At 39.1% G+C, this 26351-nt stretch overlaps 1 protein-coding gene across 3 annotated transcripts in view; it reads left to right on the top strand.

Moving 5' to 3' along the window:
• PRKN (parkin RBR E3 ubiquitin protein ligase) overlaps positions 1-26351 on the top strand; it is a 602317-nt gene that overhangs the window by 158800 nt on the left and 417166 nt on the right. For all 3 annotated transcript variants that reach the window (XM_088666303.1, XM_035108599.3, XM_088666302.1), the window contains exon 3: positions 18260-18497. In XM_088666303.1, coding sequence (XP_088522429.1) covers positions 18260-18497 — 238 coding nt within the window. The remainder of the gene's footprint in view (positions 1-18259; positions 18498-26351) is intronic.

Raw genomic sequence — 26351 nt, 5'->3', positions numbered from 1 at the left:
TTAGGAAGTCAGTCCCTTGTGGCTAGGAGCCAAAAATAGTTGAATTGCTCATGGGAAATTCTTCCTTAATCTATTCTACACAACGACTGATACAGAAGATCTAGCATTTGTATTAATTAGTTTGGTGTTTTTTGTTGTTGTTTTTAAAAAAACACTTTGCATTATTAAAATAATAGAAGTACAAACGAAACCTTAGATATTATTTTAAACAAATGATATTTTATTGAAGCTCTCTAGCTACCAATAAAGCCACTTTATTGCCACTTTCAGTCTCTCAAAATACTGCTAAAAGTGTTTGTCTGAGATTATGAGTTACCGACTGTTGAGGCTGCACCAGCAAATGGAATCCACAAGAACAACGTTGTCTGCTGCTTTGTTCCTCCCTGATCTGTTTTACTGTTGCGCTGCACTGCGCTAAATCAAGGTTTGACTTAGCATGCCATCTGAACCCAGGACTCATGTTTAAGCTCTCTCCTTATTAACTATGAACTGTAGTCAAGCTTTTGTCTTGTTCAAGATCAGTGCAGGCTGTTGAACCCCCAGGCCAGATCAAGTCCATAGAGCCCACATCTAAATCTGTACTTAGTAAAGGTGCCTCTTCCTGACCTTACAAAAGTGCTGCTACTTCCTCTAGAGTAGAGCACCGCCATTGCTAGCAGGTTGGAGATATGCAGGAAACGGGGAGGAATGCTCCTTCCTGTTTCCTGAGCACCTGCACCCTGCTAGTAAGGGGGGTGCACAAGAGGAAGGAGAGGTGCCTTTGCAAGGTCATGATGCAAGTTGCCTTTGAAAGTTGTCTTCTGCCCCATAGCGGTACAGGGTGCAGCACTGTGATGGGGAGGAAGGGCCTGTCCTTGATAAACTGGTTTCTAAAAAGCAAAATATAGAGTTTCCTCCCCATTGCAGCGAACCACAATTATTCCACAATTATGAAGCCTCCTATTCTTTCCTTTTCCACAGGCTTGTCTTTTGTAGGCTGTCATGAAGCCTTTTGTATATGAATTTAGCACATCTTGTATTTTTGTAAAATTTTCTTCCATGCTGTTGCAGTCTATGAGAACTTGGGTGAGATAGGCCATAAATAAATGAGTGTGATCATATTATATTCATGGTTTGTATGTTAAGTATTGTCATCAGTCTCAAACCTTTTAAAGGAAGCAGATTGCAAGCATAGGTTGTTTTCTTTCTATCATGTTAGCTGATGTCAGCTGCTGATGGATTAATCAATTCTTTTTTTCACAATAAAAATAGGTCCTATATTTTGATTTTTTTTAGACACCCCACAAAAAAATCCCCACCCATTTAGCTTGATTATTAAATGGGCAAGTCATATTAAACTGGAAATGACCATACTGTCACAGTAGAAAGAATCTTGGTGTATGGATGAGTGAAATCAATTTGTTGGCTTGGGGAATTAAAGTTCTCCAGAAAGTGCTATAAATCTTCATGATATATCTGAGTGCTTTAAGTTTTAGCATTTGGATATTAAATTTAGTTGAAAGATTTTTTTGAAAGCACAACCTCACGTAGTTAAACAGCTCTGATGCCTGTGTTTCTCTGCACAAGTTTACACATAAAAGTTGTTCCTGCTAATATTAGCAATAATTTGCACTGCTTCAGCACACTTCATGATTTACGTCTTGCAAACAAAAAGGAAATTGATTTGACCAAAAAAATGTATTGAAACTGTAACTAGTTGCTCCTATCCCACCTCTCACACACAACTGTAATTTTCTGGTGTCCTTGGTTAACCTTCCTTCCAATTTGTTTGTATTTTAATACTCACCTTGCTTCTGTTGTTGTTGTTGTTGTTGTTGTTGTTGTTGTTGTTGTTGTTGTTGTTGTTGTTGTTGTTAAGGGTGTATGGGTCTTCTTTGGTCTAAACCTCTAAGAGCCAATGAGATCATCTTCCTAGAGGTGATTTAGATGGGTACAATAAGGAGAAATGTGTTCTAATGTTAGGGTGTCCATGCATCATATTTTGCAAAGGACAGACCTCTACTTGAAGGAGTATTTTGTTTGAAAGGTTTGAATATAAAGAACCATAAGAAGGAGAGCAAGGCACACCAATCATCTGGTCTTCCTCACTATGGTGAGTTGCACTGTAGTTCTATCTTTTTGCCTAAATTTGCACCTAGTCAAATACATACATGGAATTCTTCCACAAATTTGTGTCTTCTTTTGTCCTACTTTTTGGATGTATGTATGTGTGTAAGCAGCCCAGATTCTGCATAATCCTGTAAGGATATACGGTACATTACAGCCTCTGTGGTGCTGTAACCACAGGACTGCCCCAGATGAGTTTTCTTAGTGCCTATAAACAAACCCAAATTGACTTATCCATTTTACTCTTCCTAAATTATCTGATCAAGACGACAGTAGTTCTTTGCGTCTATTTTTCTGGGTTTCCCTCCTCCTCCACCATTAAATCACAATGTGAGAACTTAAGATGGTGAGGCTTCAATCATGTCTTAAGAAACAGAAGCACAGAGGTCATGCTTTGCCATTCACATGACAATGCTGTCAGAAGAAGAGGTATGATCATGCATGGTATTTGGGAAGTGTTTGTATTCAGCATAGAAATAATAGCTGAAACATTGCCTCATCATTCCAAGCAAAAAAATGTCACTTTCCATCATAGTGCCAGCAAACTTGTCTTTGCTTCCACACAATGAGATCCCCCCCCCACCTTCAAAAGCTTCAGATTCTGCTCGCCCAGGAATTAACTGATATCCACTGATCAGTTAATTACTAATCAGCCAAATCAGTGTGTGTGTGTGTGTGTGTGTGTGTGTGTGTGTATTCTTATCCTCCATGTAGATAATGTGGAGGGCCAGATGTTTGAATGTTATTTCTAGGGACTCAAGTTGCGGACTGAACTTTGCATCATAACAGCTGGGTGTATTAATTTGTCATGTTATGGGGCTCATAGCTCTGTAATTATGACAGCACCCCAGAAACAGAGATTCCAGGAGGCTTTCTGAGAATGACACAATGTGTAATTGAGTTTGCCTGTGATCCAAGGGCCTTTCTCAGATGGGAATGTGGTCCCTCAAAGGGTTAACCCTTTTACACTGAAGTAATAAATAAGGCATTAACGACAGGAATGAGAAATAATTCCTACTTGACCCTGAGGAAAGAGGAGAAACAGAAAAATCAAGTCACTGTATGTGCAATTGTGTTTGTTGCTTTAATTTTCCATAGGAAATGCAAATACTGGGTGTATTTGGGTTTTATACGTACGTGTGTGTGTGTGTGTGTGTGTGTGTGTGTGTTGCCATGCTTTTAGTTATTAAAATAGAGTCTCTTAACCTGAGCTATTACAAGATAATATGTATCCTTTTAGTTTAGTTTACTTATTTTTTAGTTTAGTTTACTTATTTTTTAGTTTAGTGTACTTATTTTTTAGTTTAGTTTACTTATTTTACTCTGCTGTCCTTCTTGGATTAGAGAAAACCTTTGTATGTAAAAAAAAATCAAATACAAAGTCATAAAATTAAATCACCATCAAACATTGAACGTCAGATGAGAGAAAGTCGTTTTAAAGAACTGAAATATTTAAGAGCAGAAGACAGATCACAATTAATAAAAGACAGATCAGACATTGAAAGCTAACTAAAATAAAAGTCTTAATCCACCAATAAGTATTGGACTGGTGCTATGATTTTTGGAACAAAAGCCTATACAGTACAGTATAGACTTTCTAGACCTCTGCAACTCACTAGCCCAGCAGATTATATTAATCTGCTATTTAACTGTGAGGCGCGAAATTTTTTAAGCTGAATTTTAGAGATGCTGTTTTATCCACCTTTCAATTATCATTGTGGATTGTTTGTTTCAAAATAACTAAATTAGTATTAACTGTTGGTGGATAGCATGCCCCCATGGGCCAGGGTGTGCTTCATCTGATTTTGGCTGTCCCAGGGCAAGTTCATATGGCTTAGTTAATCTCTGAATAACATTACGTGTTACTAAGTAATTTACTAGTTTTGTTGCAGGGAAGGGGTTAGTGCAGTGTCAAAAGAAGACAATAAATAGATTTTGATGTAAGGGAAAAATCATTGTTTTTGTTATTTATTTTTCGGGATGAACATGGCAAGTAATATTTTTTTTCTTAAAGAGAAGAAGAGAGAGCAGTTTTTCAGTAGCTAATTCTACTTCCTTCAGGTATCCCAAGACGCGGATTTTCTAAATCCTGCCAATGCAAACTGCCTACGGTCAGATCCTGGAGCTCTTCCACATTCACAGGAGGGAATGCCATTGAAGTCAAGTGGTTAAAAGAAAATCAAATGGAGGGATTACAAATTTTGTTTGCCTTCGGAAGGAATTAAAGGGAGCTTCAGAGTTGAATACCATGATTTTATTTTATCTTCCGAAAGGGAGAGACATCTAATGCTTTATTGCAAGTCTAGACTTAACATAAATCTCAATATACGGCAAATGGTATAACAATTGGGGGACAGGCTCAGTTAAACAGTGCAGAACACATATTTCCTTCCAATAATGTCCCATATCCCTTTTTTTGAGGGGAGACTGATGTGCTTGCAACTTATGATATATCTGGATCAGCACAGGTAAGCAGGTGCTTGATCTTATTCAATATTATGTTCAAACAACCAAAATGAATGAATAAATCAGATACCTGTAAAATGTAGGCAGTGCTGATCTGTATTACAGGTGTGTGAACAGCTCCCTCCCTCACTCCAGCCTATGGTGTGGAGAGAAGGACAATGTGAGTACAAAGTGAAAGTGGGGTCCCTATGTGTCCTGAATGAAAGGGATGAGGATACAAAATGCATTTGGGAGCTGTAAAGGTCTTTGCAGGTATTTTTTATTTTTAAGGAGGACTCTCAATGGATTCTTTATTGGCTGTGGTTAGCATACTACAAAAAATAAAATAAATCCCATCCCTACGGCTCCACTTTAGACAGGTGTGACTCGCCCAAATAATTATGGGAAATGTGATGTATGTAAAGTGCTGAGAGTTGTTAGGAGACCCGTATTCTCTGCACAGAGCTACAATTCCAAAAGTGGTTTAATAGTCTTCTTCCCAGGGAATGCTGGGAATTGTAGCTCTGTAAGGGGAATAGGGATTTTCTAGCAACTCTCAGCACCCTTAAAAACTACAATTCCAGCACTCTTTGGGGGAAGCCATAGCTGTTTAAAGTGGTATGATCTACTTTAAATGTATGTTGCAAATGGTACTACAATGCTGATGTAATAGCCTTTTCTGTACCACCCTCATTATAGTGTATTAACTTTGGTACTTCTGTGCTGCCCTTTACCAAATGGTCACAGGGTGACTAACAAATTAAAATAGTATAAAACAATTAAATCAGCTAAAATAGTAAACACTTTTGTAAATATAACAAATATAACAACTTTCGACACATTATAGGTTTGATGAAACATATTATGACTTTGAGGCCAGGCAAGCTAGGTTGACAGTTCTGGGGTTTCTCAGTACGACAACTTTGATAGATGTTTGTTTTCTTTCAAGCTCAATGGGCATGTCAGGAAGGTATCAAGAAATTAAGTGCACAGTAAAATCTTCTTCTGTGTCCTTGCTTGGAGATGTTTTGCTGTGGAAGCATCCCTTGGAAAGAAAAGGAGAAAAGCAGCCCGAACACATTTGTGGAGACATGCTCACATGCTTCCCTCTTTTGTCAGCGTATCAGGCACAGTGGAATCATTACATGTGTTTCTGTTGTTTGGAGCTCTGCAGGGTCACGACACATCCTTCAAATCTTTTTTTATTTTGCTGATCGATGGAGATGCAGCCACAGTGGAGTGTAAAATGATATTCATGTATCTTTCGCCTAGAAAGACAGGGAGATGTGAAGAAGGAGCTTTTGTGATAAGAGAGAAATCAGAACAAGATTGCTTTTGATAAAAGATTGATGAAGAGGCGTTCAGAGCTTGCAGGAGAAAACATTGGTGAAAACAATTGATGTCAGGAGCTTTGATAAGACATGCAAAAAAATTCATTTTAATATTTATTGCTTGTTTGGAAATTGATAGGCAGCTGCTGCATGATGAGGTCGTGAAAGGGGAGATTGGTTCAGGAAAATTCATTATTCCTGTCCATTGTTTTCTCTGTTTTGATATTAGATTGCCATCCTATCCCCCCTTTTTATAATGTATTTTTTTGCCAGCCCACAAAATAGTTAGGCACCTCCCTAATACATAAGGAGACAGGAAGTAGCTTCTTGACTGAAACAGGCCTCAGCTAAAATGCCGTATCTCACTTCAGATACCATGTTAAACCACGGCTTGCACTAACCATAGGTTTGAACCAAAACCATGATTTAAATTTATAAATATACAATACGGAGACTATTGTTTAGAGCAGTATTGTTTAGAATAGCAATGAGTCTCCCCATTGGCTCAATTACAAATTGCATTGTGAACTACAAGCCTTATTGGAGAATGCTCAAAAAGTAAATTGGCTAGGTGTTATAGTTTATTGGTGCATGTGCACTTTATTTTGAAGATTGATTAGCATTCTAGCATTACTGCACAGAAAAAGTGATGTGTAAATAACCACAGGTAGGCTTTTCTAAAATACAAGGAGCTAAGATGGCTCAGTTATCTGGTAGGCCACATGCTGTCTCCATATGTATGTTGGCTTGATGATGTGGAAAAACCTTTTCCAGACTTTATAACTAATTTGCTATCCACAGAGCAACCTCACCTGATCTCCACGGCATGTAAATCTGGCACAATTGTTTTGTTTTGCATTCCAAGCAGAGTAAGAATTTTGGGCAAATAAGCCTCAGATAAGAATACACTTGGGCGTTAACAATCTGGGATAGTGATATTCGGAGTCCATTATTTTTAAACCTCAGCAACAACAATAAATTAGTCCCTTGCTTTTATTTTTCATCAGTGTTTATTTTTATTAGTGCACATGTAGGACAACAGTTCAAACTATGGTTTATTAATTGTTACATTATGCCAAAACACTTAGCACAAGACAAGCTATGGTTTGAAAACCAATTCCAAACTATTATCTAAATTTCTGGTTTGCTTACTGATCACAAACTTTGGTTTGTCATTCAGATACAGTGGTACCCTCAGTTTTCGAACGCTGTAAACCCAGAAGTAAATGGTTTGGTTTTCGAACACACCTCGGAAGTCAAACATGCCATGCAGCTTCCACTGAGTGCAGGATCCTGAGGCCTGGCTGTTGGCTATTGAGTTTTCAGTTTTTGAACGTTTCAGAACTCGAACCGTCTTCTGGAACACATTATGTTGAAAAACCGAGGTACCATTGTAGTATGCCAACCTGTTCTTGTTGTCGTTTAGTCGTGTCCGACTCTTCGTGACCCCATGGACCAGAGTATGCCAGGCACTCCTGTCTTCCACTGCCTCCCGCAGTTTGGTCAGACTCATGTTTGTAGCTTCAAGAACACTGTCCAGCCATCTCGTCCTCTGTCGTCCCCTTCTCCTTGTGCCCTCCATCTTTCCCAACATCAGGGTCATTTCCAGGTAGTCTTCTCTTCTCATGAGGTGGCCAAAGTATTTGAGCCTCAGCTTCAGGATCTGTCCTTCCAGTGAGCACTCAGGGCTGATTTCCTTCAGAATGGATAGGTTTGATCTTCTTGCAATCCATGGGACTCTCAAGAGTGTCCTTCAGCACCATAATTCAAAAGCATCAATTCTTTGGCGATCAGCCTTCCCATTCATCACTACTGGGAAAACCATAGCTTTAACTATACAGACCTTTGTCAGCAAGGTGATGTCTCTTCTTTTTAAGACAACCCATTGTTAACCTTGCGAAAGCATAGAGTGGTGTCTGAATTGAGGCCTATGAATCAGTGTTTGTAAACCACATTAGAGGAGAAAGCTCAGTAAGATCAGTCACCTGCCATAGATTTTTATTAAATAATCTTGACTGGTGCTAGGGTAGCCTGCCCTACGTGTATTTTGTATTGTATGTGAAATAGAGTTTAAGTACTGGAATCAATGGAGTAAATGGCTTTTGTAGGCACTCTTGTAGAAGTATTGCATGGCAGGGAACTGCATTTTATATTTCCAGCATAATGTAAAAAATTCATACCTGCTTTGAAAATGTAGAATTATGAAAAATTAAGGCAGGTATGCATAATGGGAAACACTCTGAAATTGGATTTACTTTGTTTGATTTTTCAAGCCAACTTTATTTCATACACGGGAAGCATAACATAATGGGGTAGTAAACAACCCACCCACCCCCCCTAAAAATCTTTTTGTATAACACTCCCTTCCAATAGCAAAACCAAAAGAAAAAGAAAAAGGATTTTTTAAAAAATCAGGTTTTAACGATTCTCCCAAACATATGCTGTTTTGTGTCCCTTTGATATGCTGACATAACATATATGGAAAATTGGCATCCTTTTGGTCTGTCTGGAGCCCAGTCTGTCATTTGCTTCTGCAGCCTACTCTGTGGATTTGCAATTAGTTAAGTTTGTGTACTGGGTACAATTTTGTGTTGGGACTTGAATAACTACAGCTTAACGTCTTTTTCCTCCCTGGGATCACCTTTGATATATATGTCCAATGCCAAATGCCTCTTATTTGCTAACATTCAATTATCCCAAATTTGTACCCAGGTTTCAGAAATGGGATACAAATAAGGGTATTATTATATTATATGCTGACTCAGCTGGAAAAGGTTAGGTAGGCAGATTTCCTTTGACATGACTATGTTTTGCACGACCTCCCCTATTCAGTTGTGCAATTGTATGATTGGGAGGGGAATGCAGACCCCTACGATTGCTCTTCCCATCCAGCACCTCTAGTAAATTAACCCATATAATCTGGTGTGGCATAAGCAAAGGCCCAGCAGTAAGCAAGGTTCATTAAGGCAAAAGCCATAGATAGCTCTAGCACAGAATACTCACTGGATCCCTTTCTGAACTTAAATTATAGTTGCTCATAGGACTTGATCCTTTGTTGTCCTCTGTTGTAACCTTTTGTTATAATTCACAGTGCTACAATGAGGACAAACTCCCACTGCATCAAATGGCATGTTTTACATCCACTTCTTGTAGGATAAAGAATTGGTAGCATAACTCATGCACAATGCAAAATAGCAGAAAGCCTGGTCCATAGTCTTTGTCTAGGTTTATGGCAGTTCTTTTTCTGTATTAACTGCTGTAGTTAATACGTTTAGATGATTTAAGTTGTATCAGGGCATACAGTAGTGAAATAAAAGTGATAGTTGTGTTCAATCAAATTCACAAAGGAAACTGCCTTGATGAAGACAGCATACATCATAGCATTGCAACTGTGTTCATTTTTAATTTAGACCTATAAAACTGTCATTGATCGGTAGCCTTCTGCATAAATATTGAAATGAGTTAAGGTCTTATGGGCTGTTCTGCAGCATGCAGTGCATAATACTTCTATTGGAAAGGGAAATAATAAGTTTGCTAACTCTGCTTATAGGTTTCAAGTGAATTTAGTACTCATTTTACAGTTGTTCCTTTTACTATCAGCTTGATAAGTTGTTAATGTCATTGTCAAAACACTAATAGCTGCCATCATTCTTTAAATCTAGTGGCAGAATGGGGTGGGTGGATAGTCCTAGCAAGAGCTTGGTTTTAAAGCTGCAAATTGCCAGAAATGTTCTTAATATAAAATTATCTTAAAAATTCTTAAAGATTTAATTTTTTATTTTGCAAATATTAATTTTGTGCCTTGAAAATGCCATCAATAATTGCTTGGGCATTTATAACATGATGACATTCTAGTGGGGAGAACTTTAAAGTGAAAATAGTTTTTCAGAAGAAAAAAATAATGACTTTGCTTCTTTCCACCCTTTTTTTAAAAAAAAAGTACAGATAAAGTGCTCCAACTAAATAGAGACCGAATGTAGTATAGTTGAGAAAGTGTTGGACTTTGTTAATATATCTGCTTGTGAACCTAAGCACAGATGCACATAAGCACACCTCTTACAGATGTAACCATGGAAAAAGGCTTATGTGGGGTGGTGCGAATTGGCAGTATTCTTCTTGGAATCTTTACTTTCAAGACAATTACATGCTGTAGACCAGGCATCCCCAAACTTCGGCTCTCCAGATGTTTTGGACTACAATTCCCATCATCCCTGACCCCTGGTCCTGTTAGCTAGGGATCATGGGAGTTGTAGGCCAAAACATCTGGAGGGCCGCAGTTTGGGGATGCCTGCTGCAGTCAGGCTCCCATTGGCCATAAGTATTTTGCTTACTTGGCAGGATTTGCCACTGATTAAAGAATAATAATATTAGTGTGTCAACTCCAGAGAATGAGCAATAATCACACCAGGGTTGCAATTATAATTTTATTTTATGAAAATAAATAATGGTTTAAGAGTAATATGACTGTTGTGGTATGCCATGCAATTACAGAAATATGCAAAGTAGAAAGGACTCATATGAGATTACACAAGCCACCCACTCATGTTTCCTGCATTTCACTTACTATTTTCAATGGAGTGGTGATGGTGGGCAGAAACTATGGGTGGAGAGAAAGATACCTTGTGTGGAAGTGGAGCAGAGGCTGACCCTTAAACGCTCAGATAAACAGAACGAGGAAAGGAGGGAATTCACATGCAAAGTACTTGCTTTCTGGGAGAGATAAGAGGTACTAAGATTGGTGGAATACAGAAGTTAAAATGCAGGTGAAATGCAGTTACCTGTCTTAGCATTAAAAGAACAGCTAGAACACTTGGGATTGCAATATCCTGACTAAGTGTTGTAACATGAGGTTGGGAGTCAACAGTGACTTCAGGGGGTTACGTTACAGATGGTAGGCTCCAGCTGGAGTAGCAGGTCATTTGACCCAGGGACAATACCCCTTCTCCCCAACCATCACCTGCAAGGGCCCTCGTGAACCCATCAATATAGTTCAAAAATATAATAAACCTTTGCAAATATATTGGTGGACATCTCTCTGCAGAGAATTCCCGACTAACGCAGTTAAGAGGCAAGGCATAACAGGGCGTGGGTGGAAAGGAAAGTTGAAGAGAGAGAGATCAGCTCCTACAGAAATCTATGTGAATAGGGGGATAATGCAACTACTTCGTTCCAACAATGCAAGGATTTCTACATTTCTACATCAGAACGTTCTCACTCTCCTCCTCCCAGTTGTGCTCTAAATCAGTTTTGGGGGTACACCAAACCCTCTGGAGCAGATTTTGGGAGGGTGTGAGGTGAACATGGAGGAGGGGGGTGCATTAGTGCATCCTTGCATTAATGAAATGAATTGGATATTGCCCAGGGTATCTGGGGGAAAGTAGTGGAACAGCCCTTTGGAATGGTCCCCAAAACTGGACAAATTGGGGATACAGTGTGTACCCAGTTACGGAGAAAATCGCTATTCTTTGCTCTGCGAATGAGTGACAGCTAAATAATTCCTAACAGATGACCATCCAACCTCTGTCTGAAAAGCTCCAGTGAAGGAGAGTCCACCACCTTCTGAGGTAGTCTGTTGCACTGATTAACAGCTCTTACTGCCATAAAGTTTTTCTTAAGGTTTATTCGGAATCATCTTTCTTGTAACTTGAATCCATTGGTTTGGGTCCTACTCCCGCTGGAGCAGCAGAGAACAAGCTTGCTCCATCTTCCATGTGACAGCCTTTCAGATATTTGGAGATGGCTGTCATTTCATCTCTCAGCCTTCTCTTCTCCAGGCTAAACATACCCAACTCCCTGAACTGTTCATTGTAAAGCTTGGTTTCAGGATCCTTTATCATATCGGTGGCCCTTCTATGTGCACATTTCAGCTTCTCAATTTCCTTCTTAAACTGTGGTGTCCAGAACTGGACACAGTACTCCAAGGGTGGTCTGACCAAGGCAGAAGAGAGTGGTACTATTACTTGCCTCTTGATCTGGACACTAATTACCCGTATTTTTCAATGTAAAAGATGCCCCCTGTTTGGGGGGACTCCAAATTAAGAAAACACCCCTCAGCACTACCAGTGTATAAGACGAGCCCCAATTTTAAACCTATTTTTTGGGTTAAAAAAACCCTAGTTTATACACGGGAAAATACGGTATGTCAGGTTATATTTTCTGGCTGGCTCCCATTCATTTGCAAGGTGTGATTAATGGCCAAGTTGTAGTTGTTGATTGCATTAAATATATCACTGAATTCCAGGGGATCAATTAGACAGTTGCAACATACTGCTTTTGTCTGCCACGTGCTATAATCAGTGATGGTTTTGCACCATAGAACTTTTCTTGATTACAACAAAACTTCCATTGCTCGAAGCTAAGCCAAATTACACACACAATCTTGGGCCATTTATAGAGTTCCAGCTGGACCAAACTACCCAGTAACCACTTGGAATGAGGAGATCTGGGTTCATGACTCTGAGCCAGTTGCAACTTCTCTCACAGTTGTGGTAAAAATAAAATAATAAAATCCTGTTTAAGAGGCCATAAGCTCATTGGAGGAAGAACGGATGGGAATATGTGATGGCAAGATAATAATGGTTGCATATCCTGTCAATCATCATTATCGTAAAAAAATTAGAAAGTTTCTCAAAATGAAGCACTGTATACTGGTTACATTGAAAAGAGGAAACACCTAGCCATATATTTGCATGATCAAAAAGCATAAGAGTACAATGAAAGGGGAAGAGACAAAAAAGGAAGAAAGGAGGAGAGGCAGAGTAGAAAGTGAAAGAGCTGTTTTCTGTACAGTAATGCTGTAAAGAGGGAGAGATGTGGATGGCAAGAGTGAGTTCCAGAGAAAAGGGACAAGAGAATTAGATGAAGGAACATGCTGCTTAAACAAGGTGAAAGATAACTAGGGAACAAATAGAGAAAAAGAAGAGGTTAGTATTAGTATGAAAATAGGCTCTAAACTGAATTTATGAAATGGGAGTGTGTTTTGGTTGAGCTGAAACTCAGATGAAGGAAGTTCAGGTACTGCCAGTTGGGTATATTTGTTATCTCCAGTAAATGATTATCTCATTACGAAGGCAGCCATCATCAGCAAGCCAGGAGAGCAGCACATGTACTTAATGAGCAGCATTCATGCAAAACCTTTGTAATATGTTACCTTCGGCATCGCGTAGTAGATTAGATTTTTGTAGCTCATTTTGTTCATCTATCTGCATTAATCCCATAGGTTATTATATCACAAGGGTGGACAATTATGTCAACATGAATGTTGAATGAAGGGCACTCATGTCTTGTCAGGACCACTGACATAAATTTCACTCCACATCTGTATTCTCCAAAGACATAGCAAATGTTATCACAGACTGTATATGAGAATATACTTTCTCTTGATGGTTTCCATATTGTGTGTCCCATTATATTGAGTGGAATGTTAATAGTATTGATTGTGTTTGGAGTGGTGGCCAAAGGTAGGTTGAGGACCTCTCTGATCTGATGCCATCAACAACACTTTCCTGTATGCATGGTACAAACAAATCTCAGAATTCAGTGCTCAGTTCCATTAGTTTCACCAGGAGATAACAGAATACAGTAGGAGGTATATAAACCGTAGCATAAGGACCTTTCCCTCGGCGCTGGACACTGAGATCCAGCGCCGAGGGCCTTCTGGCGGTTCCCTCACTGCGAGAAGCAAAGCTACGGGGAACCAGGCAGAGGGCCTTCTTGGTAGTGGTGCCCACCCTGTGGAACGCCTTTCCATTAGAGGTCAGGGAGATGAACAACTACCTGACATTTAGAAAACACCTAAAGGCAGCCCTGCTTAGGGAAGTTTTTAATCTGTGATATATTAATGTATTTTTATATTTGTTGGAAGCCGCCCAGAGTGGCCGGGGAAACCCAGCCAGATGGGCGGGGTATAAATAATAATAATAATAATAATAATAATAATAATAATAATAATAATAATAATAATTTGTGCTGTGGGAGCCATTAAAATACATTTTTGTTGCTCTATGAAAATAATATCAGAAGCCTTGGCAATATGGGAAGAGCCCATGCTGTGGCTCCTCCCACACTGGCATTCCATCCATTTTCTCAAAGTTGTGGTGCAAGGAAGAGCCACTGTGTGATAAAAAATATTCGTAGATGAGTGATGGTGGTGGTTTTGACAATTCTTCAAAAGGAGGTTAATTTTCAAGATCTTCTCAATTTTTTTTTAAAAATAAAAATATAAACTAATACAAAAAATTAAAGCAATGTACAACAGCATCTACAGGTGCAATAAAACATGATACCCATAAAAGCAATACAACATAATCTAAAAAATGACTGGCTGGCCATGAAAAAAATGAAACAACTGAATAGGCCTACCAGCATAAAAAGGTCTTCAAAAGATGTGTGAGTTAGCGAGGATGCTAATTTTGTAATTATGGAAATCTTGTCATGTTGTAAGCCGCCTTGAGCATTGTTTTTAACTGTGGAAAGGCGGCATACAAATAAAATGATGATAATAATGATGATGATCAAATGTTGAATGGAAGAGTATTCCACAGTATAGAATCAGCCACACTAAATGCCCGACTTCTAGCTGAAGCCTGTCAAGGATACGGATAAGGATAAGGATGCACATCTGAACACACACATTTAAAGCACTGCGCTGTGGATACAAATATGCACCACAGATTTAATGCAATGAATTCTGGTGCAATGAGTAAAGATGCATCCCCGCTGGTGTTTGGTTGAGCTGAAAATCTGGAAATATCATTTCAAAGATGCCTTGAATATGTCATTATTAATTTTGCCAAATATTCATTTGCTATTTTAGCCTTCTGATTTTCTGGAATAGCAAAAATCACTTGCCTTTTAGGAAGATTGGAAAGGTTCTTGAATCTGAGGAATTCATTGGCATATAGCAAAGGTAAAGGTAAAGGGGCCCCTGACCATTAGGTCCAGTCGTAACCGACTCTGGGGTTGCGGCGCTCATCTCGCGTTATTGGCCGAGGGAGCCGGCGTACAGCTTCCATATAGTACCTCAGTGTTATTGAGAGCCTCATGATTGCCTATTTTTAAAGCTTGCTTCCTTTAATTCACTATGAATTGCTATTAGAGTTCTTTGGAAAGAAATCTATAAAATTGTAGTGGCATTTTGAGTTTGAAAAAGCAATGACTAATTCCCACTCATAGATATTGCACACATATAAAAACTTTCTAGCCCATATTTAAAATAAATAGAGTTACAGAATTGGGAAAGAATATCCAATGAGAAATCGCATACAAATATACTGCCATGTTTCCTACAACTTTATGTTATTGTTTTATTTTGTTAAAAATACTAAGCTAAGCCACAATTATTTCTCTTTACTACACAAGGTTCCACTTTGGGAATTTATTTAACAATAAATTGACCATTGTTACTTTGGTGCCTGGGTATGTATTGAATTGTATACTGTACAAATAATTTAATGTAGTTTCTATTGAGACAAAAAACCATTTTGTATATCACAGCTTTCTCTAGTGTTACAGTCTCAACAATCTAGTACTCATCATTAATATGTCATTATTCCTATTAGTATCTATAGGGAACCCTCAAAAGAAAGTTAGTTTCTAGCACAAATTTTCTGCTCTATTAGGTCTGGTGGACCTTCAAAGGTTGTTGGACTGCAACTCTCATAATCTCTGATCATTGGCCATGCTTGTTGGGGTTTTTGGGAGTTGGAATCCAATAACAGCTGGAATGCCATAGCCCTCCTACTCCAGAAATAGATATTTGTTTGTTTGTTTGTTTTACTTAAATTATTAATAATCCGCTCTTCATTGGCCACATAATCCCAGAGGGAGGAACAGCATTAATATGCAGTAAACCCATAATTCATTTAAATACAACTGAACATAAATTCAAACAATATGGTAACATCATAGCTACATCAGCCAAGTGCGGGTACTACTTTAACAACATGTTTTAGTGAATAGCAACATTTCCAACTAGTGTTGAAACTCTGTTAATGCTGTTGCTAATTGCACCTGGCAGGAGGGCGCATTCCAGAATTGGAATGCCACTAGATAGCATTAATGTGCTTGTGATGCGTCCTGTCCACAATAAACTGTTGTGTAAGCCTCCTTGAAGTGAATGGGGTTTAGGAAAGATATTCCTGGGGGATTGTGCCCAGTACCATTGATTTAAGAGTACAGTGGTACTTCTGGATACACACGCCTCTGGTTGCGTATCCTTCAGGATGTGAATGCGGCAAAACCAGAAGTATTTTTCTGGGTTTTGCCAAGCACGCATGCGCAGAAGAGGCACCTCCGGTTGCTAATTCCTCAGGATCCGACCAGAGCTCCGGAACGGATCCCGTGTGCAACCGGAGGGACCACTGTAGTTTCAGCATAATCATTAATATGCATTTTGCACTCATAGAGTAACAGTGAATTTGTGTTAATGAGTGAACTTATATTAAACTATTTAACTATAATGTTAAAAAAGGCTATTTAATGTTAGCATGGAGTTGAAAGTTAAAGCTTAATGTTAGCATTCTTTGATTAATAAGCCAGTAAAGCCATTGCTCTGACAAGTCTCTGTTGACTGGATTATTACTTCCTTGGGGAAAGGGTTCTTAAAATCAATTTCAAGAATCAAATGCATTTTTCACATTTTAGAACTTTATGTAAGAAATCAATAGAAATATTGCCTTTCTAAAAATGATCCAAGGGTGGTGGTTGTCCTCCCGCCCCCTGGACAAGACACATTATAAACAAATGCCTGATGTGGGGGTGGATGGAGGAAAGCAGAACACATTAAAGTACAAATATTCCTACTCCATCCCTGCAAATGACCTGGTGCCCAAATATTTGAAAGAGAACATCTTTCAGAATCTGCTAACCCAGTTTTTAAGATCTGCAGGGGAGGTTCTTCTAATGGTCCTGTTGATAGATACTGCTTCTTGTGCAGCGGTCTGGAAGACATCTTTTCCAGTGGTGGCACCTCACTTGGAGAACTCCCTGCCTTTCAAGATGTGTTACACATCCTTGATGCAAAGATTTCATTATCTATTTTATTTTATGGGAATCTCTATTTAAATGTTAATAAGTTTCTTAGCTCCCAGAGATGTGGTCAGCCGTGTCACATTAGTTCCTGTGCTGGTTACTTCAATACTGGATTACTGCAATGCACTCTATGGTGGGGCTTCCTTTGCTGCAGTTAGTAGAGAATGCTGCAGCAAAATTGTTGACAAGGCTTTCCCGGTCAACAAATGGTCGTAGCCATGGGAGTTGGTCAAAGGCATTTCTAGTCACTGAGACTTCCTGAACCTCCAGTGACAGAGCTGGATTGGTAACACCCCCAAATATATTTAAGACATGCATCCCCCAGGCCAGATCTTTCCAAACTTTTCATATTGGTAACACACGTTTTAGACATGCATCATTTCGTGACACAGTAAATCAGTTTTTCTAGCTAACCCAAAGTTAAACTAACCCTTTTCCAGCCCCGGGAAGAGCATGGGGAGCATTCACGAGACACCTCTGCCCACTGCAGCCAACACGCTAACGTGTCACAACACAGATTGGAAAGCTCTGCCGTAGCCATTTGAGCCTGTGCTAGGTTATTTGTTCCAATTTGTATGCTGCCATATTGTCAAATAATTGTTTTTTTTAAAAAAATTAATGCATATTGTTTATTATTGTTTTATGTAGTGTATACTACTCTGCATAAGAACCAGCTCCTAGAGGATGAACTCCCCCCCAAAAAAATATTTGATGGGGCTGGGGCCCCCCCGAAGTTGATTAGCATTTCCATTCAAATGGGTGTGCGTGCCACATCTTGTGATCAGTTATGTGGGGTGGGACTTACCTATTTTATAAAAGTTGGCTCCCCTGCTGCCCTGAGGACAAAGGACAGTCTATAAAGTAAATTAACAACAACAACAAAAACAACAACAACAACAACAACAACAACAACAATTTGTGGGGGGGGTATTTCTCCCACCCACTTTGTTGTTAGTCACCTTGAACTTTTTGGAAAGACCAATTATAAATGTTTTGAATAAGTAAATGTGGGTTTCTAAATCTCTTTGCAATCTTTATAAGATTTCAGAGAGCATACACTTTTTCACAAAATGTTGTTCAGAGCTGCTACTGACTGTTCCACGGTTTTCTTGTTCAATGTTTAGAACTGTCTAAGCATTGTGACCCCGTAGAGAACATAAGCAATCCTAATTTTAGCAGTTTGCTTTTTGTCACTTTTTCTTCAGCCCCATTATTATTCATTGAAATGCTACATGAAATAGATAAGGGAATCACTCTGTATAAAAACCCCACCAAACTGGAGATGGGAAATGCTTCTTTTATTTCAGACTTGAATATTGATGGAGACTTTATTCTTGTTTTTTCAGAGCTGTGACCTGCCCCAGCAGAGTATCGTTCATATTGTTCAGAATCCACAGAAAAAGGATGAAGAGGTTGAGACGGAAAGCAAAAATGTCTCTGGCATTCTAACAAGCAATGGAAGAGAAGCTGAAAGCCTCACTCGGGTGGATCTCAATACCAACTTGCTGCCTTCTCACTCAGCTGGGCTTGCTGTGATTTTAGACACTGTGGATGACGGCATCTCCCCTCTATCTGGCAATTCTGGTAAGTTGCTGAACCCATACAATCCAAAATACAGAGGGTTTCTTTTAAAGCTGATTGTGCAGTAGGGAAATCACAACTTCCCCCTGTCTTTTTGGTGAACCATATATAAAAACCTCGGAGGCTGGAGCACTGTTTTCAGTGTTCTTTGAGCCCTGTTGCTTATATTCAAGGAATGCATGCTGTGATTATCCTGAGTTCGCTTGACAAGGCTGCTGCCATTTTATAGTTCCCCAAATCCATTTGGGAATCAGCAGCCAGTCATGCTGGTGTGCATGTTTCTTTGTTTAATCCTCACTGTCCTAGACAAGAAGCACATTGTGTATTCTGTTTAGTCTGCCAGCCCTCCTGGGAATCTCTATTTAAATGTTAATAAGTTTCTTACCTCCCAGAGAGGTGGTCATTCAGCTCCGAGACACAATGTCATTCAACACTTGCCAGGGATCTAGAGGCATGGAGGGATGATCTTGTTGATAAAGAGGGATATTTGGATTTAGGGAGCAAGAACACAGCTCCCTTCATCCCTTTGTAGCATTCTATATGATGGAGAGTTTAAGGATCACTAGAGTTTAAGGGCTAAAGTATGTGGCCAGCAGTGGAACAGGCTGAGGACCACAGTCATAGTACTATGTTGGTTGAAGCTTTCCTTCTCTTGGCTGTCAGGGAACTGGTTATCTGACACCTTCACCTGACATCCGTATCCTGGTTTTCCAACTCTTGCAATAATTTGGAAAGGGGATTTAAGAGTTGTGATGTGGATAATTAGGTTCCTTTCAAGCAGTGAAGTGAAAGAGTTGTTCAACAGTGGAGCCAACTCCCACAAGAGGTGATGGAGGTTTTTAAGCAGAGGTTGGATGGCCATGTCTCATGTATGATCTAGTGGAGATTCTTGTATTGCAGGGGGTTGGACTAGATGACCCTCTATATGATTCTATGGTTCTATACATGTTTTGAATATCTAGTGGCACATCCCTTCTGGGACAATACTTGAGGAAGACTCTCAGACTACATGGCTGGGGGAGACTTGAGTGTCTGAACACTCTTCTACAAAAAAGAAAAAGAAAACCCTCAACAACAACTCCCTGGATTATATCCATCTTATGTCATACTCAGAGCAGACTCATTGAAATCAGCTGACTTAAGGTAGTCATAACTTCAATGGTTTCATGATTTCAATGGGTCCACTCCGAGTATGACTTAGTTCAGGCATCCCCAAACTTCGGCCCTCCAGATGTTTTGGACTACAATTCCCATCATCCCTGACCACTGGTCCTCTTAGCTAGGGATCATGGGAGTTGTAGGCCAAAACATCTGGAGGGCCGCAGTTTGCGAATGCCTGACTTAGTTGGATACAACCCCCTGTAGGTAGAAAGCTAGCATATCTGAGAAAAGGGCTGTAGCATAGCTTTCACTTTGATAAGCTCATTTTCTATGGGCAAGGCTCTTTAAACCACTCAAGCATGCAATAAGCTACCATCACCATTAAGTGGTAGACCCAGGAAAGAAAATATAAGTTCAGCGCTTACTTTCCCCCAAATATCACCACCTAATATTTAGAAATAAATGTCAATATGTCATTGTTTGGTATTATCATTTCCCTCATCTGAACTATGAATGTGGACTGCATTTACAGGATTCCTTCCCCTGTCCTGAAGGAGTGGTTCTGTACTGAAGTTGGTAGTGAATTCTGCAGGATCCATTAATTTTGCAAATACACATATAAGACCATAAGAAAAGCCCCACTGAATCAGGTGAAAGACTCATCTAGTCTTCTATCCTGTTTTTATAGGGGCCAAGCCTTTAGGAAGCGCCAAGCTGGACCTGAGTGGAATAGTGCTCCCCTCCCTTGGGATTCTCAGCAACCGGCTTTCGGCAGCATCCTTCCTCCGAGAGTAGAACTAGAGCATAGCCATTGTGGCTAGTAGCCATTGATAATCTTATTTTCCATGACTTTGTCTAATTCCCTTTTTGAAGTTGGTGGCCATCGCTACATCTTGTGGGAGCAAATAGTACTTTCTTTTCTCAGATCTGAATTTTCCACCACTCAGCTTCAGTAGATGGCCTCAAGTTCTAGCATTATGAAAGAGAGGGTGGAAAATTCACAACACCACACATCATTTTATCCATTTCTATCATATTCCCCCCTCACTTATTTGCTTTTTTTACAAACTAAAACCGATGATTCTAAAATAGGTTTATGTGATTTTTAAAGAACTGTAGAAACTGTGCAAATTGCAAGAGGGTTCCCAACTTCTACCATTGACTTGATCAACCTCATGCTGCCAACTAATGATGAATGAGTGCAGTTTAGGACTGAATTAGTGCCTCACAATGTTCCACACATCACACTCTGAATGAATAATGTGGCAAGAGGGGTGCCTTGTCATTTCAATCTGATCAGCTCAGGTGGATGTAGTCCACATTTTATATTGTTCCTTTCTTCAGGTGTACGTACACCTGTATTCAGTATTTGATTTCTTATTATTATTTGCAGGCTGATGCTTGTGTTGGAATAGCTATCACATCTGCTTAGGTTTCCCACAGTGCATTAGTATTTGGTTCTGCTGTCTGCTACTCATAAATCCCCCAGCCATAACGAATCCCACTTTGACAAACCAAAACTTAGCAAAGACTCCTGATGGCAGGCTGACAGCACAGCAGATGCAGATGGCCCCTGTCTTTCCAACTACTTCATTTTATGATTCAGCTCAACTATATCTTACTTGTCATGAGTAAGACAGCCTGGCTGAGTGACATTTCTGCTTGACTGGTGGTTAATGACAAGGAGTCTCTGGTGGGATGTTTTCTTTTCCCCAGGATATTCCAAGTTTTGCTATGACTAAAGGGAGGCAAAAAACATTGTTTTAATTTAGGGTGTTGATGATGATGTAAGCACAGCCATCTGTACTAGTGATAATTGTGACACATAGTTTCCGTGTTCTTTGAGGTAGTTTATGGAGGAAGATGCAAAACTGACAGGGATAGGACATTTGATTGATTTACCTCCAGAACAGATAACATCTTGTGTTGTTTAATTGTAGGGAGAAGGGAGGGGCACTCTCATTTCCACAGTATCTATATGTAAGGGCGGAGAAAGCTATGCACTCTGATTTTGAGTATTTTGAATGATTGTTGGATACTTATATATTTGTTCTTTTGGCATTGTTACTTGTTGCTTTTTGTAATGTATGACTGCAGAGTAGATGGCAGATTTAATACTTTGTCTAATAGGCAAAGAACCACCAAATATATTTGATTTGATGTTACTTTATCGGTATACATGAGGGACAGGGGATCCTTGGCCTTGCAGATGCTGTTGGGCACTAGTTCCATCAACTCCAGCCAGCATGGGCAATGTCCATGGAGTTGTAGTCCAATGTAATCTGATAGGGCAGAAGGTGTCTGTCTCTGGAAACCATGATACTTAGAGTAGTGTAATAGGCATAGGGTGGTTAGATAAAAAAGAAGATGGTTCTCCTTCGTTGCTTGACAAACCAGTCGCTGTATCCAGAACAGAACGGAGGGCAAGGGCCAGGTAAAGTGCATGGGAAGATGGAAGTATTTTTCTATTTGTTCTGTTTGCTTCACAAAGGGCAGGAGCAAATGGAGACAGCTAGCTATCTGAGCACAGAGGGAACCCAGGAGCCCCAGATAGTAAAAAAATGGGGAAGTATAAGAGGTGTGAGTCTCCCTTAGTTGGAGAAGGAGCAAGTGCAAATAAAGGAAGGTCAAGACTCTAATCCAGGAGTGAAATAAACAAATTTTCTGTAGCCCCTTCCTGAAATGATAAGAATAAAGGCTCTTTAAAAGGGCTGACTAGATCTTTATGTTGTTTAGTTGTGGATTATTAGAGAGCATTTTATAAAGTGTTTTGTGTTCCACTTTTGCCTGAGGCAAATGAGAAACCCAAGTTGCTTGTCACATTTCTAAAACTTATACTGTCAAATTAGTTTCAGGTCAAGTAACAGTGTGATGTGCATCCCCTCTTCCCTACTTTAATGTAGGATTACGCTGAGAACTCTTAGTCCTAAAATAAACTGCTTTTTTATTTCTTTCATCATATTCTTGAGAACACCATCTAATGTGAGCATTGATCCATCCAAAATGGTCTCCAACATAGCATGCACATCTATATTGCTATCGTGGAACATGAACCTGCATAAACACTCAACAAGTGAACCAGCTAAATCTAAAACAAGTACAACAGCAAAGTTATTACTGCTTATGACCCATTTTCAGCCTCCTCCATAAAAAACAAAAACAAACCCTGAATGTCTAAGAATTTACCATTTTATATACAAAAACCAAGCCTTTATGTTCAACACAGGTCTTTGTTTGTTTGTTTTGTGACCACACACACGTTGTCCCTATTAGCACAGTAGCAGTCTTGGATACCTTAACGTTATAATGCATTTTGCAGATAAATCTACTTTTACCCCGTTAATCAGTCAAATGTATGGCAGAAGCGGTATCTTCTTCAATTTGCACACATTAATTAGTTTATCTTTTCAAAGCTTCTCACGTTTTATGGCATAAGGAGGAGCTGCAACAAAGCATTTATCATAGGTCAATCTTGGTTTTTCCCCTACAAGACTAGATAAATATAGGTATCTATTTATATATATATTTGTTTGTAGTAATGTGATACAGATTTGGAAGTATCAAGTACTCACTTAGTAGGGGACCTATTGCTCTCCAAATAAAGAGATTAATTAATCCAGTACACAATAGATTCCTGTGATACCTATAAGTGTAGCTCTTGGGGAGCCATGTTTCTCTGCAGGGAAGGAATAGCGCCCTCTCTATTATCCTAACAGAGTAACTGAAGGGGACTGAGAAGAAAAAACTGGTCAGGGCAGGGGTGAGAAAGTAGACACTCGGGCAGAATATTCTTTGTGGTGAGGGTATTGCCACTGTGATAGACATTTTTCTTTCCTTGTCATAAACCATTAAACTTTAAAAGCCCTTCAGTTGTTACTGGTGCTTGGTGGCCTTCTTCCACAGGAGGTGAAGCATGATAAAGGTTGCTGCGGCCCTTTAGCACTGCTGAGGTATTGCTCTTCTGTAGTCAAGTGGGATTTGAATTACGGTAAAATTGTGGTTCCACACACAGAATATCATGTGCTATGGCAAATCACAATCCTGCAGTGCTCTTCCCCACAGCAGTGGCAAAAGGTGGGGTGCACATTACTGCCATAAGCACATACGTTACCTGTCACTCTCTCCTCTTTTCCTTCTCTGTTGAAATTTGGATTATAAACTCTTCTTTTATTACTCTTCTGCGAGGCGCATTAATAAAGCAAAACAAATGATTATTATTGTTGTCATTTTTCATTATTACTACTGCAACACATATTTATGGCACCTTGCATGACACTTGACTCAGAGTGGTCCTGATGTTAATCCAGTTCCTTTTTTGGATTGAGTAAAGCATCCATAATGAGCATAAACTCAGAGAGTGTGATCTTTTTTTTTAACATAATCTTCATTAAATTTTTGAAATAAACACTGATACACAACAGTTCTTTTCTTAACATTTCCAGTTGTTTCCTTATAGTACAGTTGATATCAAATATATTTCACAACCTTATAAATAATATGACAGAATAGATCACATATGTTAAGGTCAACAAATAAATTCCACGGGCGGGGGGGGGGGGGCTAAAAAAAGAGAAAAATTCAAAAAGGAGAGAAAAAAAAGAGAAAGAATGCTCTAATTCTACGACTTCCCTTCTTCTTCTTCTGTTTCCTACAGTCATCCTTCTCATTGGCGTTGTTTCTATCATTTTCCATATACAGTTTTTGTTCTTATTTTATAAATATATCAAAGCTGAATATTTACAATATTTTATCACTTATTTTCTTATCATCCTTTGGGCACTTGATATTGATTTAGTCATACATCATATATTGTTCTTGTTCTTGAACTAACCCTTTATGTTCCGTGGTGCGGTTAATTTCTATTTTACTTCTAATTGAATTAGTCACATATTTTATCAATGTATTTCATAAATTTACTCCATTCTTTCAGGTGGGTTTCATTGCTCTGGTATCTGATCCTTGCCGTTAATTTAGCTATTTCGAGGTATTCTATCATTTTCTGTTGCCATTCCTCTATTGTTGGGAGATGATTCTGTTTCCACAATCTTGTAAGGAGAATCCTCGCCCCAGTTGTTGCATAGAGGAAAAATTTAGTAGAGTGCTATCTACTTTAATAGGACAGCTGCTTCAAAGACCAGGAACTGTCATATTATTAAATTTGTATACCACCCTAAAAGGGCATCAGATGTCAATCAGCCAAAGGCCTGGTTAAAGAGGAACATTTTCGTCTGGTGCCTGAAAGTGTACAATGAAGGCGCCAGCCAAACCTCCCCGGCGAAAGCATTCCACAAACAGATCTTATTGGATTAAAAAACCCATTGCACAAACTCAAGTTATTTCCTCTTGCCGTGGTAACGATGTACAAGATTATATATTTCAGGGAAAATAACATTTGCTTAAATGCACTACACAGTTCTATCTTTGGATGGAATGTTTCTTTCTGACCCTCTTAAGTAGTCTGTTTGCATTGCAAGGAAATGTATTTGATTACCTTCTGTGTGCATATCTGGGCAATGTGCCACGGACATATCACACTCTTTAATTTGGTGTTGTTTGAAGCAAGGCTTTCTAAATAACATTCACTTTTAATTAAGTCATTACTTCTGTTATCATCAAGGAACAATTGACTATGGTGCACTTACCAAATCCCCTGTCTAATGCTAAACATACAAACTAAAACACACCTTACTTTTCTGTAGCTAAGATAGCAAAAACAATGCCCCCCCCCCAAAAAGTTTGAAAGTTGGCTATATACACGGTATCTCCTGCTGGCCTTAGTGATGATTAGTATGTCAGTCTTCCTCACTGACATAATTCTAAATATAAAAATTTGTATCTCCCCCTTGACCTTCTAAAAACAGCAGAAAGTGCTTTTCTAAGACATTAACATAATGGAACCTTTTCAGTAAAATGATAAATTGAGCCCATTTCAGCAAACAGAATGCATACTTGGTAATTTATTGCAGTCTTTGCCAATGATGGGAACCTCATTCATATCATATGCTTTTAGTTCTAATGAGTATGGTGCCATTTCCCTACTTGCTTCACTTCTTTCATATTTGCCAAGGAGAGTAGCATTCTTTTGAGTGTAACCTGAGATGCCATGGGAAATTCATTGCATCATGGCAATGCACCAAACATCTCTGGTCATTTTAAGCAATGTTTTGTTTTCATTGAATTTTCTTGTTTCTTCCATAAGAATGTTTGCAGTGAGAGAGTTTATGGAAGAAGGACACAGCTATATTTTCATTCATGAGAGTGAGGTTCATGGGGGTTTGTTGTTTTTAATTCTCCTGCACAACTTCAGTTAGTTGTGTGAGCAGACCATAGTAGAGATTGTACTAAATGATAAATGTAATCATGGCCAGGGAAATAAAGTCTTGGGTTCTTTGCCATGCAAATTAGTGACAACGGTTCTGACTAACTAACTCTTCTGTTTGTTCTTATTTTCTGCCACTTGAAATTATGGGACCTGGGAGCCCACAGTGTATCTAATTAATACCCTAAAAAATACTTAAGAAGGTGGGGAAAAAAACTATTGTATACATTAGCCACAGAGAGACCACAGTTGATGCTGATAACGGTTCATGGCAAGACCTCAAAACTGCTTAACCAGTTTGCACCCATAAATTTTCATGGAAACTCAGGGTCTATAGCAAAAACATATATAATATGATTTAATAAAGGTTGCTCACTGACCTTAGAATGCACAGCCAAAGTTTCTCCTGCTCTCCTTATCACTCAGGGGCATAGCTG

This window comes from Zootoca vivipara, chromosome 3 (genome assembly GCF_965207765.1).
Source record: "Zootoca vivipara chromosome 3, rZooViv2.hap1.1, whole genome shotgun sequence".
Lineage (NCBI taxonomy): Eukaryota > Metazoa > Chordata > Lepidosauria > Squamata > Lacertidae > Zootoca > Zootoca vivipara.
The sequence above is the reverse complement of the archived record's forward strand: the minus strand, read 5'-3'. Positions and strand labels throughout refer to the sequence as shown.